The sequence below is a fragment of the Peromyscus californicus genome, unplaced genomic scaffold (assembly GCF_007827085.1).
Source record: "Peromyscus californicus insignis strain IS unplaced genomic scaffold, ASM782708v3 Scaffold_5__1_contigs__length_169319896, whole genome shotgun sequence".
NCBI classification, from domain to species: Eukaryota; Metazoa; Chordata; class Mammalia; order Rodentia; family Cricetidae; genus Peromyscus; species Peromyscus californicus.
In genome coordinates this window covers 12,701,685-12,715,973 of record NW_026294573.1, presented here as the reverse complement: position 1 = coordinate 12,715,973, position 14,289 = coordinate 12,701,685, and the positions used below count along the sequence as shown (strand labels likewise).

General features: G+C 54.2%; 1 protein-coding gene across 3 annotated transcripts in view; it reads left to right on the top strand.

Moving 5' to 3' along the window:
- The window catches only part of Zbtb17 (zinc finger and BTB domain containing 17), a 23,447-nt gene extending 9,158 nt beyond the window's left edge, over window positions 1-14,289 (top strand). The window contains exons 3-16 of one of the 3 annotated variants that reach the window (XM_052718339.1): window positions 8,397-8,603; window positions 9,440-9,628; window positions 10,188-10,328; window positions 10,593-10,715; window positions 11,168-11,409; window positions 11,492-11,634; window positions 11,720-12,020; window positions 12,295-12,382; window positions 12,468-12,584; window positions 12,666-12,786; window positions 12,931-13,061; window positions 13,417-13,626; window positions 13,735-13,824; window positions 13,904-14,289. In XM_052718339.1, coding sequence (XP_052574299.1) covers window positions 8,399-8,603; window positions 9,440-9,628; window positions 10,188-10,328; window positions 10,593-10,715; window positions 11,168-11,409; window positions 11,492-11,634; window positions 11,720-12,020; window positions 12,295-12,382; window positions 12,468-12,584; window positions 12,666-12,786; window positions 12,931-13,061; window positions 13,417-13,626; window positions 13,735-13,824; window positions 13,904-14,187 — 2,385 coding nt within the window. In that variant the 5' untranslated portion in view covers window positions 8,397-8,398 and the 3' untranslated portion in view covers window positions 14,188-14,289. The remainder of the gene's footprint in view (window positions 1-8,396; window positions 8,604-9,439; window positions 9,629-10,187; window positions 10,329-10,592; window positions 10,716-11,167; window positions 11,410-11,491; window positions 11,635-11,719; window positions 12,021-12,294; window positions 12,383-12,467; window positions 12,585-12,665; window positions 12,787-12,930; window positions 13,062-13,416; window positions 13,627-13,734; window positions 13,825-13,903) is intronic. The other 2 variants (XM_052718340.1, XM_052718341.1) reach the window with 2 other exon arrangements.

The following is a 14,289-nucleotide window of genomic DNA, read 5'->3' as shown; positions in this document are numbered from 1 at the left end:
TAGTGCCTCCCCCCGTCTCCTGGCTGTCACTGTTGTGGGGTAGTGGCCCCCCCCCCCCCCCCGTCTCCTGGCTGTCACTGTTGTGGGGTAGTGCCCCCCTGGTCTCCTGGCTGTCACTGTTGTGGGGTAGTGGCCCCCCTGGTCTCCTGGCTATCGCTGTTCCAGCATATTTTTTGTATAATAATGATGGTGCCCAACAGCCTCCACTGTTACCCCAGGTTTACAGAAAGGAAGTGGGGGTTCTTGCTGCCCAAGGACCAGCTCTGCCTGATTCCAAGCCCTAGGCTGTCGCTAGGCCTAGGAGCTGTGCTCCCAGCAGCGGCAGGCAGCTCTTCATCTGTGCCTGAAGTTGAGGGTGCCACTGCTCTAGGGTTGGGACCTTCGGGGATTGCTATTCCCAGAATCTTTCCGAATGACACATTCTTTGTGAAAAAACTAGTAATTTTCCATTCCCCTTATGAAATAATTGTTTTCTTGAGAAGTTTTTAGTCACCAGGTCTTATAGAAAGTAGAAAATGTCATTTGTTGTTGTTATTTTGAGTTTCATAAGATAGCTCAGGCTGGCCTTGAACTAACAGCAGTCCTCTGGCCTCTGCCTCCTGATCACAGGTGCATTACACCACAGCCAGCTAGAGATGCCTTAAAGATTTTATGCTGGAAAAGAAGGCCTCTGACCCTGAGTAAATATCCTCCCTCCCAACTCAACTTCCTCCCTTCCTCTGTTTCAACTTTGAATGGGTATTATTTATAAGTGGTAAAACAGAAAGGTTGCAGGTAACAACTGTCCCCATGTGCCCTTTTGAAAGGAGCCCCTTTACCGTTTTTTTTTCACATGCCCTGCAGGATGTGGGTGTCTTTCCGAAGCATGAGTCAGCCGCATTGTGACTCAGCATCGCAGTGCTCAGGACTGTGCTGAATGTCACTGGGGCCTTGAGCCCCTCAAGGAAGAAGTCCTTCACGGTTCTGTGGTATTTTGTGGGAGGCCCAAAGACTAAACCCTTCCAGTGCCGTAGGGGGACAGTAACATTTTTCAGGTTCCAACGGTCCAATTGAGAACGTCTTAATTTTGTGAGCTCTATTTTTTTATGAGGCAGCTCCTGTCACCTGGGCTTGCCTCAAGCTCTGTATAGCTGAGGATTTCGGGGTGGGCCAACACTTGAGGTTTGTGCATTGCTGGGGATTGAACCCAGGACTTTGTATATGCTCAGCAAGCACGCTGCCGACTGAGGCGTCTCCACCCAGCAGTTTGCTCCTTCTCCTCTCTGCTGGCTGCTCTTCAGGCTGCGGAGGCTGAGCTAGCTGCCCGTGGTGTGCCTGTCACAGCCCTAGCCTGTCCCTGCAGGTTCGCCTCCTCCCACTCTTCTCTCTTTAAAACAATTACATTTATGTATTTATTTTGTGTTTATGTGTGCATGTGCCATGATGTGCATGTGGAGGTCAGAGGGTAACCAGCGTGAGTTGGTGCTCTCTACCTTGTGAGTTGCAGAGCTCACAAGGACAGGACTCGGGTCATCAGGCTTGGCAGCAGGTGGCCCTTAGCCACTGAGCCGTCGGAACCGTCGGAACCATCGTGCTGGCCCTGTTTCTCTCGGTACCCAGTATCTTCTCTCTTTATTACTGCCGTCTTGTAACCGTCGGAACCATCGTGCTGGCCCTGTTTCTCTTGGTACCCAGTATCTTCTCTCTTTATTACTGCCGTCTTGTCTCAAGTTGGTGGGAACAGAGTTTTTGATTTTCCCTGGGCTCTTGTTTTTCCTCTTCTCAGGGAATGGTACCACCATGCCAGCTTCTCATGATAGAACTTTCATATCATCCTCTGCTTCCCCTCACAGCCCACATCTACTTCAACAGCTAATTATGTCTGCTCCAATGGACGCGCGCTTTCTCTTTTTACTTATTTAATTTTTGAAGACAGGGTTTCTCTTTATAGCTCTGGCTGTCCTGGAACTTACTTTGCAGACTAGACTGGCCTCAAATTCAGAGCTCAGCCTGCCTCTGCCTCCCCAGTGCTGGGATTAAAGGCGTGTGCCACCATGCCCAGCCAGCATATGCACTTAATCAGAGTACTGTTGCCAGCTTGTGACCCCCCCTACACACACACACCAGTCTATGGTCCTCCCCAAGGCCCTGTGACCCTCTGCAGAGGCTGCCTGGCCTTCCTGCTCACTCTTGCTTCCTTTCAGTCTCTTAACCGCTAAGTGGGCCTTCCAGAGTACTGTCATTCTGTTTCCAATTCTCACACGGCTTTTTAAAAAGTGTGTGCAGCTTAATGGCTAATGTGCTTGCCCGCCATACGTGAAGCCCTGGGGTCGTTCCATCACCACATAACCCTTGTGTGTGGCACACCAGCATTTGCAGGGTGGAGGCAGCAGGTTCATCCACAGGTACATAACAGATTTGAGCCCAGACAAGATTCATGGGACCTGGGGAAGGGAGAGAGAGAGGAGAGGAGAGGAGAGAAGAGGGAGGGAGGGAGAGAGAAGGAGAGAGAGGGACAGAAACACTTTGATTCTAAAGTCCAGCTTCCCCTGAGACCCTGGGTGACTCAGCCTCTCCTGCTGCCCAGCCACCTTTCACACAGGTCTCTTTCAAAGAAAGGCACTTGCTCTTGGCCCCCAGGTTAATGGCTCCTGGGTGACAGGGGCACAGCTCTCTCTTGCACTTCTTTCGGGTCTTTGCTTAAATTCTGACTCCTCAGAGACGTCCTCCTCATTCCCTTTCTCGGCTCTCATAGTTCTACTGCCTCTCCTCAGCACCTGATACCTGCATTACCTGTGCTGTCTATCAGTTGTTTGTTAGCGTTCTTCCTCACGAGGCCCAGAGCTGTAGCGCTTTACCTCACATGAGTACAGAGATGGCTGTGCCTAGTCAGATTTATGACTGTGGAGTCACCAGGTGTCTTAGTGTGTTCTGTGTTGCTATAACAGAGTACCACAGGCTGGGCAAGTTATAACCAGGTGTGTTTCTCATAGTTCTAGAGGCTGGGACATACAATATCAAATGCTGGCTTCTCTGCTTGGGAGGTGGGAAGACCAGGAGTTCAAGGTCATCCTTGGCTACATCACAAGTTCAAAGCCAGCCTGAACACATAGGACCGTGTCTCAAAAACCAAAATGGAACAAAAGGCGTCAGCATGTGGTCCAGGCCTTTGTGCTGTACCCTGGCATGATGGGTATCAGAGGACAAGTGAGAACGCAAAATAGCAAGCCTACCTTGGGGCTGCATTCCTGCATCCCAGCACTTGGGAGGTGAGGAGAAGGATGAGTCAAGGGCAGCCTGTGCTACACAGTGAGTCTGAGGCCAGGCTGTTGCTGGCTCAAGAAAAGAAGGAAAGGCCAATAAATCAATCAGTCAAGCCGGGTGGTAGTGTCACATGCCTTTAATCCCAGCACTTGTGAGGCACAAGCAGGTGGATCTCTGAGTTCAAGGTCAACCTGGTCTACATACAGAGTGAGTTCCAGAACGGTCAAGGCTACACACAGAAACCCTGTCCCGGAAAAACAAAAACAAACAAGGAATTGGCTTTTTATAATACACGTTACAGAAAACACTATGGATTCAGGACTGGTAGACATGGCCTCAGTCAGGGTAGCACTGTCAGCAGAGGATGAAGTGTCCAAGTCTGGAGTGGTTCCAAGCAGATCTGGATGTTTATATAAAGATCTGGATGTTTAAAAGAGGGGGAGCTGGGAGCACGGCTCAGAGACACAGCAGTTGGTTACCAACTTTGTGCGAGGATCTCTTCCCTGCCCTGTCCTCTCTCATCCACTGAAAGATTATCTTTCTAGATAGGTTATGTGTGTGCACGCACACGTCTTTATATCGCAAGAGAAACTGCTCAGAAATGGAAGAAACACAGTCTCGATACAAGGCCAGCACTTGCTGGACGAGGAGCACTGTGCTAGAGAGCAGGTGTGCTGATCATTGGTTTCTCTGCCAGCTTGTATTTGAAGGGACAGCTTGGTCGTGGGGCTGGGTGCATAGCTCTCAACCTCTCAGAGTGGCCTGTTGTGAACTTCTGTTTCCTTGGCCTGCGTGTGTGTGTGTGTGTGTGTGTGTGTGTGTGTGTGTGTGTGTGTGTGTGCGTGTCTGTCTGTCTGTCTGTCTGTCTGTGAGCCACTTGTATTCCTAGATGATCAGGAAAGGTGAGTGGCACTGCGTGGTGACCTCTTTGTGTGGAAGCTGGAGCTGGCCAGTCCATTCTGGGAGCCAGCCAAGCTCAGTGTGTCTGTCTGCTTAAGGGAGCATTTGTTTTCTGGCCTAAGATGTGGCCCCACCCCTCATGCTAGTCAGTGCCTGCCAGTAACTTGGATCATGTTTCAGTGTGTGACAGGAGCCTGTTTGGCTTTGGGAGAGAGCTGTGCAGTTCAGGCATCCTGGTGCTTCCTACAAGAGCACCCTCAGCGTTTACCAGTGCAATCACTTGGTGTAAAGTACCTCTCAGCAGAGACAATTCACCCCCAGTGGCTCGCTCCTTACATGCTCTCTCTTGGTTGTGTGCCATGCCCTTCCCCCATGTGTTACAGGAACTTTCCAGATTACATTTAGAAAGGGATGATGGGTTATGATTGGTGGGTCTAGTCACATCCAGAGTGCCCAGGAAAAAGGATGTAGAAACCATGTGATAAGGGTTTCGAGCCTAAAAGAGTAATTTAGACTATGTCTATCTGCTTCCTGTTAACAGACAGCTGCTGGGTGCTGAAGGTGTGTGCCTCTGGCCTAGCTGAGTTACTGTGACTAACCCTGTAAAGAGTGTGTGAGCCCCTTCACCGCTGGAGACACTCTGGCCCCCTGGCAGCCAGTGGCAGACCCAGGACTCAAGTCTGGAGAGTTCCTCCCTAGTCCCTGCCTCTCTGAGGCAGCAACAGGAAGGTGGTGCCAGGGTGGCTGTGTACTTGGTTTGCAGGTGACCAGGGTGTGGTGGTCTGGCCCTGTGACTCTGCAGGTTGGGACAACTGTGTTGCTTCACTGCTGGAGGAGCTTGTGCAGCTGACAGAGAGGAGCTCAGTCCCTGAGTGCTTTGGACTGAGGAGCTGCACCAGTCCTCTGGGTCCCATCTGTATATGCCTTTGTCAGGCCGTCATCACCACCACTGAGGCTCACCATCCTGCCACTCCCCCGGGGCCTTAGGATACATGCAGAGTGACATGCCTTTGCCCTAGGCTGTGCTGTGACTGCTCTTAATGTTTTGCTTTTTGTTTGTTTTATTAGAAACTTTGAACTGGCTAGGCGTGGTGGCTGGGCGTGGTGGCGTACACCTTTGATCTAGCCTTGAGAGGCAAAGGCAGGTGGATCTCTGAGTTCTAAGCCAATTAAGGCTACACAGTGAGACCCTTTTCCAAAAAAAAAAAAAAAAAAATTATAAAAAACAGCCAGGGGGTAGGGCACGCCTTTAATCCCAGCACTCAGGAGGCAGAGACAGGTGAATCAAGATCTTGAGTTTGAGGCCAGCCTGGTCTACAGAGTGAGTTCCAAGACAGCCAGGGCCGTTACAGACAGAAACCCTGTCTCGAAAAACAACAGCAAAAACTCCAGTTGCTCACTGATGGAGTCACATGGAGTGACTGTAGTCGGAAGTTTCTCTGGTCGCGCCTGGCCCCACAGTTGGGACGAATCCCTCCCACCTGCGGTCCTGTAGCCACTTATAAAATAGTTACTCAGAGGCTTAATATTAATTACCAACTGTTTGGTCTATGGCTCAGGCTGCTTGCTAGCTAGCTCTTATAACTTAACTCAACCCATTCCTATTAATCTGTTATGCCACGTGGCCTGTGGCCATTACCAGTCTGACATCTTGTTGCTCTTTGGGGCGGTGGGCTCATGTCTCTCTTATTGCCTTTCTCTGTCCTGTCTCTCTGCTTGGATTTCCCGCCTGCCTTTAAGCTGCCTTGCCATAGGCCAAAGCAGCTTATTTATTAAGCAATGGGACCAACATATATTCACAGCATACAGAAAGACATCCCCCAGCAGAGGCCTGACACAGCACTATGGGGAGGAGACAACCATGGACAGACAGACAGACAGCCCACGAAGCTCTAAGAAGTAGATACCTCTGAGGGCTCCACTCACTGAGTTGGAGTGGTTTGCTGTAAAGCAAGGGATATAGAACACAGCGAAACAGTGATGCAAGGGGTGAATGATGGACCAGGAACTGGATGACCACCCCAGACAAAGGAAGGACACCAGGGCTCCCCCAGGTGTACACTGGTCACTCCTAACCTAGCAGAAGACATACGGCATGGGGGCCCCTTTCTGCACTCAGGAGGTGGTTCCCTGGGCCTGTGGAGAGGTGACTAGGACTCTCGTCTGCCCCAGCTTTCCCCTTAGAAGACAGCTCTAGCACCAGTGTGGCGTGGGCTGTCGCGCCTTCTGCTTTTGTGCCTCCTCCTCCTCTCTGTGTGTGTGTGTGTGTGTGTGTGTGTGTGTGTGTGTGTGTGTGTGTGCTTTTCAGCTCCTGGGCACCTCAGAAAGGGCAGCTCGCCCCAGGCCTGGACATGGCTTCCTCTCAGTGTCTTGTGCCTTGAACAGCAACACCGAAGACTCTCCCTCTCATCCCTTCAGGTCACCAGTGGGAGTTGGCTTTCTGGGGTTTGAGGACTTAGAGCAGCAATTCTCAACCTGTGGGTCACGACCCTTCCACAGGGGTTGCCTAAGGCCATTGGGAAACACAGACATGTATATTACGATTCATAAGAGCAGCAGCATTAGAGTTATGAAGTACAATGAAAAGAATGTATGGTGAGGTCAGCACATGAGGAACTGTGTTAAAGGGTCGCAGCATTAGGAAGGCTGAGAACCACTGACTTAGAGGAAGTGTTTACAAGGTGTCCCCATGTGCAGTGGCGTTACTGTGGGTGTCCTGCATCTAACTCTTGCTGTAGGCGCCTTCTAGTTGTAGATGTTGGCACTGCCAGGCCCAGAAGCAGTGCCCCTGCTTGGGCCTGGGGGAACAGGGCTGGGTCTCCAGCTTGAACTTGCACCTGGCCTGATACCACTGCCACGTTGCCCATTAGATACTTCACCTTAGTTCAGCAAGTACATACTCTGATATTTGCTTGTTCTTTGAGACAGTGACTTATGTGACTCTGGCTGGCTTGGAACTTGTCATCCTTCTGCCTCAGCTTCCTAAGTGCTGAGATTGCAGGCAAATACTCAGAAGTTTCCAGAAACCACAGGGTGGCGAATGTGTCTGTGCTGGCGTGAAGGGGTGTGGCTTCTGTTGGCTCTCCTCAGATGCCCAACACCACGTGGTCATTGCAGCTCTAGGCTGTAGGCCAGTGACAGCCCAGGATCAGGAGCAGCCAGTGCTGCTGCATTGGGGCAGAGTTCCCCAAAGTCACTCTCCTGCCCAGGGCAGTCTGGTTCTGGAGCAGCTGGTTGTTCCTGGGATTTGGATCCAGCAATGCAGCCAGCTCTATGTACTGTGGCCTCACACAGTGGGGGCCAGGTTTAATTTTGAAATGTTCCTAAACACCTTCCTTCTCTATAAAGAAAAATGCATTGTTTCCCTAGAAGACAGCTATCTCGAGAAGGTTTTGCAGTGGTGCTGGGCAGGCAGGGGCTACTTGGATGTCATCTCAGCTCCATCTGTGTGGTTCATAATTGGGCACCAGGCCAGGACCTTTTCAAGTGCGCTCCCTTGGGACAGCTGTGGGATTTCCAGGCATTAAGTGAAGCCCTTAATAGTGAAGCCGCCCGGGCAGCTCTTGGATCAGGATTGGAGTCACTTATCTCTCTTGGGAGAGCCACCACTCAGAGGTTTCTGGATGCAGCAGACTTAACTGCTGTATGTAGCTCCTTGATCCTGAGAGAGGGAAGGACTAAGCAAGGGCGGGGTAGGAAAGCCGGGGAAGGAGAGAGCCGGGTCAAATCCCCACCCTAAAGAACCCAGCCTTGTGTGGACAAGGAACAGAACCTGCCTGTAGCAGCTGGAGGAGAGGGAGTACTGCAACCGATGATGGAAGAGCCGCCTGGACTTGGAGCCCCAAAGCTGACGCTTGCACGCTTGCATTTTATTCCAATCGTGTGTGTGTGTGTGTGTGTGTGTGTGTGTGTGTGTGTGTGTGTGTGTGTGTGTTCTTTTTGTAAAACGTGTTAAGCTGTTTTATGAGATAGCATTTTGACTCCTTAGCTCATTGCTTCCTGTGTATTCTGCTTTGGGGGCAAGCTATCTTGGTACTCTTTAGTTTGGGGAACCTGCCCTATTGGGTAAGCTTTGGGAGCCACTGGGCTGCCTTGGCTTGCAGCAAGTGTCTGGAATCATCTGCCCTTCTGTGGTAGAAAACCTCTCCCTTGTTTAATGCTCCTTGGTGAGTCTCACCTGGGGCTTGAGAGTTGGCGGCAGGTTGGGCTGGCGTCCTTTCTCGGTGCTGACAGAAGGCTCTGGCTTTCTGCAGCCATGGATTTCCCCCAGCACAGCCAGCGTGTCTTGGAGCAGCTGAACCAGCAGCGGCAACTGGGCCTTCTCTGTGACTGCACCTTTGTGGTGGATGGTGTTGACTTCAAGGCTCACAAGGCGGTGCTGGCAGCCTGCAGTGAATACTTCAAGATGCTCTTTGTGGACCAGAAGGACGTGGTACATCTGGACATCAGTAATGCCGCAGGTACCTTGCTGGGGCCGGAGCCTCATATCATGCAGGGCCCTTTTAGGGCAGTGCCAGCAGGCCATGTCCCACCTGAGTTTGAGCTCTGATCCTATGGGTACCAAGTTTATCCCATCTCTTCTGACTAGGCATGGAGTGACCAGGGACACAGGTTCACAGTACGATGAGGGCAGAGACAGTAGGACCAGCCTTGTTAGCAGGGATACAGTAAGGCTGGCCCTAGACCCTTCTCATCCCTTTCCCGTGACCAGATCAGTCCTAGGGCCGACAGCCCGGCTGTGTCAAGAATGATGAGGGGTGGCCGGGCGGTGGTGGGGCACACCTTTAATCCCAGACCTGGGAGGCAGAGCCAGGCGGATCTCTGTGAGTTCAAGGCCAGCCTGGGCTACAGAGCAAGCTCCAAGACAGGCACCAAAACTACTACACAGAGAAACCCTGTCTCCAAAAAAACAAAACAAAACAAAACAAAACAAAAAACGCTGAGGGGCTAGCTGGGCCTGGGATTGAGGAAGGATAGACCAGCCTTGGGTCTGTACTCCTACCCAGAGCCCTCTGACCTGTTTTTGAGATGGTCAGGACAAAGTAGTCTCTTCTTTTATAGATGTGGAAACAAACACACAAGCGTCAGATGGCTGGAGGTTAGGTAGAGCAGGTGACGGCGTCTTGAAGACCACGCTGTCAGAGGAATGGGGTGGCCTGTCCTCAGGTGTCCCTAGCCCAGCAGACAGGAAGTGGAGGCTTACCACTCAACTTTCCAAAATTTGATTCCACTGTTGGGTGGAGAAACATTGCTAGGCCCTGAAGTTGGTCTGTGATGGCTGTCCTGTCCTTGACAGGCCTGGGGCAGGTGCTGGAGTTCATGTACACTGCTAAGCTGAACCTTAGCCCTGAGAACGTGGATGATGTGCTGGCTGTGGCCAGCTTCCTCCAGATGCACGACATTATCACAGCCTGCCATGCACTCAAGTCACTTGCTGAGCCGACCAGTAGCACTGGGGAAAATACAGAAGCCTCAGCCGTGGAAGGTAAGGTCACTGGAGCCTGTCCTAAAAAGTGGTCAAGGAACTTGGCTTCTTTTGGAGGCCCTGTTTCTGATCTGGGTCACCTCACTGGGTGTCAGACTCTTCATCTACCTTGCTGACACTGCGGGGTGCTGGTAAGGGTTGACCAGGCACTCCTGGAAAGGGTCCCCACACCTGCCCTTTCCTACCCTTGAGCACCAGAGAGCAGGAGCCACACCTGGATCACTGGGTGCCAGGGAGCAGAGCCCCTGCTGCCCTCCAGTAGCTGCCCTCCCCGAGCTCCCTGGCTCTCAGGGTGTCCTCAGAAGCCCACCGACTCCCATCATGGGCAGGGTTCTTTGCTGTATGCAGTCAGAGGATCATGTCCCCTCCTGTGAGCACTGACACACACCCAGTGTCTTCTGCACTCCCGTATACGGTGACATCACTTGTGCTGTCACAGCTTCAGTGGTCGTGAAGAACAAACCAGTGAAGCACCTGGAAGTCCCCAGGGGGCTCGCCTCACCCCTCTGGCAGTGGACACTTGCTGGAAAATGACAAGTCTGTCCTGTCCTGTCTCCAGGAGGAGACAAGAGAGCCAAAGAGGAGAAGGCTGCCGCCACCATGCTGAGCAGGCTGGACCAAGCAAGAAGCAGTCCACAGCCGGGCCCAGGCAGAGAGCTCAAAGAGGAGCGGGGTGGCCAGGCAGAAAGTACAGCCAGTGGTGAGTTGTGATTTGGTGCTCATGGGCTGGCTACCTGGAAGAAGGTAATGGACAGTAGGAAACTGGTGCTGCCCGTCACCTGCCAGCAGCCCGGGCCCCAGAGTAGGAAAGGCCTTGTGCCTGGGAGGGCGGTGGCGTGTGCTCCTCTACTTTTCTGGCTCGTGGCTAGCTCAGGTAGTTTGGTCTGCAGGTCTGCTCCAGCCATGGAAGAGACCTATTTGGCCCCTGGACAGAGTCCCAATCCAGCCTCCCATCCCTCCTCAGGTGCAGAGCAGACGGAGAAGGCTGATGCTCCCCGGGAGCCTCCACCCGTGGAGCTCAAGCCGGACCCCACGAGTGGCATGGCTGCTGCAGAAGCTGAGGCCTTGTCAGAGAGCTCAGAGCAAGGTGCCCCCCTTCCCCAGCCAGGGCCGGCCTTGCCACACATAGCCCACCGCCCTCTTGGGTCATCTCTTCCCTCTCTAGCCTGTCCTGCTTGGACATTATTCACTTGAACTCTTTTCTTTCTTGAGTCATAAGCTGTCTTAGTTGTACATCCCCTCCATGTTTCCATTAGTCTGGAAGCATCCTGACATAGCCCTGGAGCTTCTGCTCAGCCCTGGGCATTACACAAGTGTGCCATGCTTCCCACAGCCTACATCACAAGTACTTGTTGACTGAAAGTGCTACACATCTGCCTGAGGCCTTACGCCCTCCGAATAGCAAATACTTAGGTTACACTCCCTAGAGTCACTGTCACCTAAAGAAAGGCATTTGTGAAGTGGGGACAGAGTTGGACCAGACCCAGAAGGGACTCTGAGCCCAGGCAAGTCCCTCAGTACCTGCTCTCTTCCGTGCAGAAATGGAAGTGGAACCAGCCAGCAAAGGAGAAGAGGAACAAGAGGAAGAGGGCACAGGGCCTGCCATCGTCAAGGAAGAGGGGATGCATCTGGAGAACGGGGAGACCCCTGAGGAGAACGAAGAGTCTGCGGGCACAGACTCTGGGCAGGAGCTTGGCATGGAGGGCCGGAACCTGCGCTCAGGCACCTATGGGGATCGCACTGAGTCCAAGGCTTACGGCTCCATCATCCACAAGTGCGAGGTGCGGGGCCGTGGGCGGTGCCAGCCCTGTGCCTCCAGGGTCTCTCCAGTCCCTCACGCACCCCTTCCTGCTGCGCCTGCAGGACTGCGGGAAGGAGTTCACGCACACGGGCAACTTCAAACGCCACATCCGCATCCACACGGGTGAGAAACCTTTCTCATGCCGCGAGTGCAGCAAGGCTTTCTCAGACCCCGCAGCGTGCAAAGCCCACGAGAAGACACACAGGTACCCACCTTGCCTCCCCCAGCCTGGGGGCCTCCCTGGACCCTGCAAGGCCCCTTCCTGTCACCTCGCACCTTCTGACCCACAGCCCGTTGAAACCCTATGGGTGTGAGGAGTGCGGCAAGAGCTACAGACTCATCAGCCTGCTGAACCTGCACAAGAAGAGGCACTCGGGGGAGGCGCGCTACCGCTGCGGGGACTGTGGCAAGCTCTTCACGACTTCAGGCAACCTCAAGCGCCACCAGCTGGTGCATAGTGGCCAGAAGCCCTACCAGTGCGACTACTGTGGCCGCTCCTTCTCTGACCCCACCTCCAAGATGCGCCACCTGGAGACTCACGACACCAACAAGGAGCACAAGTGCCCGCACTGTGACAAGAAGTTCAACCAGGTGTGCACCCCTCCCTGAGCCAGCAGGGTGGGTCCTGCTGGTGGCTCCCCAGGGTTGGCACAGAACAGCCACTATATCTGTGCCTAGGGACTCTCCTAGGATGGCACCCTGAAGGGCAAGCTTAGAGCGGGCCGTGCTGCGGTGCCCTTCCACTGCTAGGAGCCTGGGCCTCGGTCAGGGATGGGGCTCTGCCCCTGTGAGAGACCAGAGAGTCCATTATTCCCGGGAGAAGCAGGTTCCTGGGGGACCCTTCTGAGCCCCTGTCTGGGTGCAGGTAGGGAACCTGAAGGCCCACTTGAAGATCCACATTGCCGACGGCCCTCTCAAGTGCCGGGAGTGCGGGAAGCAATTCACCACCTCAGGTAGGCGCAGAGCACCCTGGCTCCCCATCCTTACCCCTCGGCCCCTCACAGTGCAGCACACCAGTCTTGCCCTTCGTTTCCAAAGGGAACCTCAAGCGGCACCTGCGGATACACAGCGGGGAGAAGCCCTACGTATGCACCCACTGCCAGCGGCAGTTTGCTGACCCAGGCGCGCTGCAGCGGCACGTACGGATCCACACGGGTGGGTGAGGAGGCCCTGTGTGGGCTGTGGAGGGGGCACAGGGAGCCGAGTGGGTGCTAGTGCCTTGTGCCTCTGCCCCAGGTGAGAAGCCGTGCCAGTGTGTGATGTGTGGCAAAGCCTTCACTCAAGCCAGCTCCCTCATCGCCCATGTGCGCCAACACACGGGGGAGAAGCCCTACGTCTGTGAGCGCTGTGGCAAGAGGTAGTGGCCTGCCCCCACTCCAGGGAGCATGAGGCCAAGTCCCAGGCTGTGTCCCAGAGTGGTGGGTACCCCCTAAGCTCCACCCCCCCACACACACCATGGCTCCTGTGGGTCAACATGAGCCCCGTTATTTGTGGCCTATAGATTTGTCCAGTCCAGCCAGTTGGCCAATCACATTCGCCACCATGACAACATCCGACCGCACAAGTGCAGCGTGTGCAGCAAGGCCTTTGTGAATGTGGGGGACCTGTCCAAGCACATAATCATCCATACTGGTGAGCGTGTGCTGCCTGCCTGGGGGACCTTTGTGGATGTGGGGGACCTGTCCAAGCACATAATCATCCATACTGGTGAGCGTGTGCTGCCTGCCTGGGTCCATCCCTTCCCAGCCCGTTTGGCAGGAGGAGGGTAGGGGGTAGAGGTAGGGAACCCTGTGCCACACTTGTTTACAGGTAGCCGTGAAGTTCAGTTCAAATGTGGACTCCACCTGCCTCGGAGCTTTCGAGGAGGAGGGTGCTCTTGAGGCACCTGTCAGCACTGGCGGCTGCCAGAGAACTTGCTAGAAAAGATGGGGCTGCTGGGTACTGGGAGGCCTGGCGGTGGCAGGCTGGTAACTTGCCTCACCACCAGGAGAGAAGCCTTACCTGTGTGACAAGTGTGGTCGTGGTTTCAACCGGGTAGACAACCTGCGTTCTCACGTAAAGACCGTGCATCAGGGCAAGGCGGGCATCAAGATCCTGGAGCCAGAAGAGGGTGGTGAGGTCAGCGTGGTCACTGTGGACGACATGGTCACACTGGCCACTGAGGCACTGGCAGCAGCAGCGGTCACTCAGCTCACAGGTGTGGACTGTAGGCAGCAGAGGGTAGCCACAGGCGGCTTGCCTTGGTGGCAACAGTGGGGTAGGTCCCTGTGGCTTCTGCCTCAGGCCCTGCTGCCTCTGCCCACAGTGGTACCAGTGGGGGCTGCAGTGACAGCTGATGAGACCGAAGTACTGAAAGCTGAGATCAGCAAGGCTGTCAAGCAGGTGCAGGAAGAAGGTGAGGGGGGCAGTCTGGGGTATGGATGCCGGCGGACCCAGGGTCCTTCCCATCCTGACCACAGCCCACACCTCCACAGACCCCAACACCCACATCCTCTACGCTTGTGATTCCTGCGGGGACAAGTTCCTGGATGCCAACAGCCTGGCCCAGCATGTTCGGATCCACACAGCCCAGGCACTGGTCATGTTCCAGACGGATGCGGACTTCTACCAGCAGTATGGGCCAGGCAGCACGTGGCCAGCCGGGCAGATGCTGCAGGCTGGAGAGCTGGTCTTCCGTCCTAGGGATGGGGCTGAGGGCCAGCCCACACTGGCAGAAACTCCACCCACAGCTCCTGATTGCCCACCGCCTGCAGAGTGAGCAGGTGGCCCTCTGACTGTTTATTTAAGGATGGACGGCACCCTGGGACTCAAGGTGCTCCTGCCCCAATCCCTAGAGATAATAAATTTGATTATTTTCTAA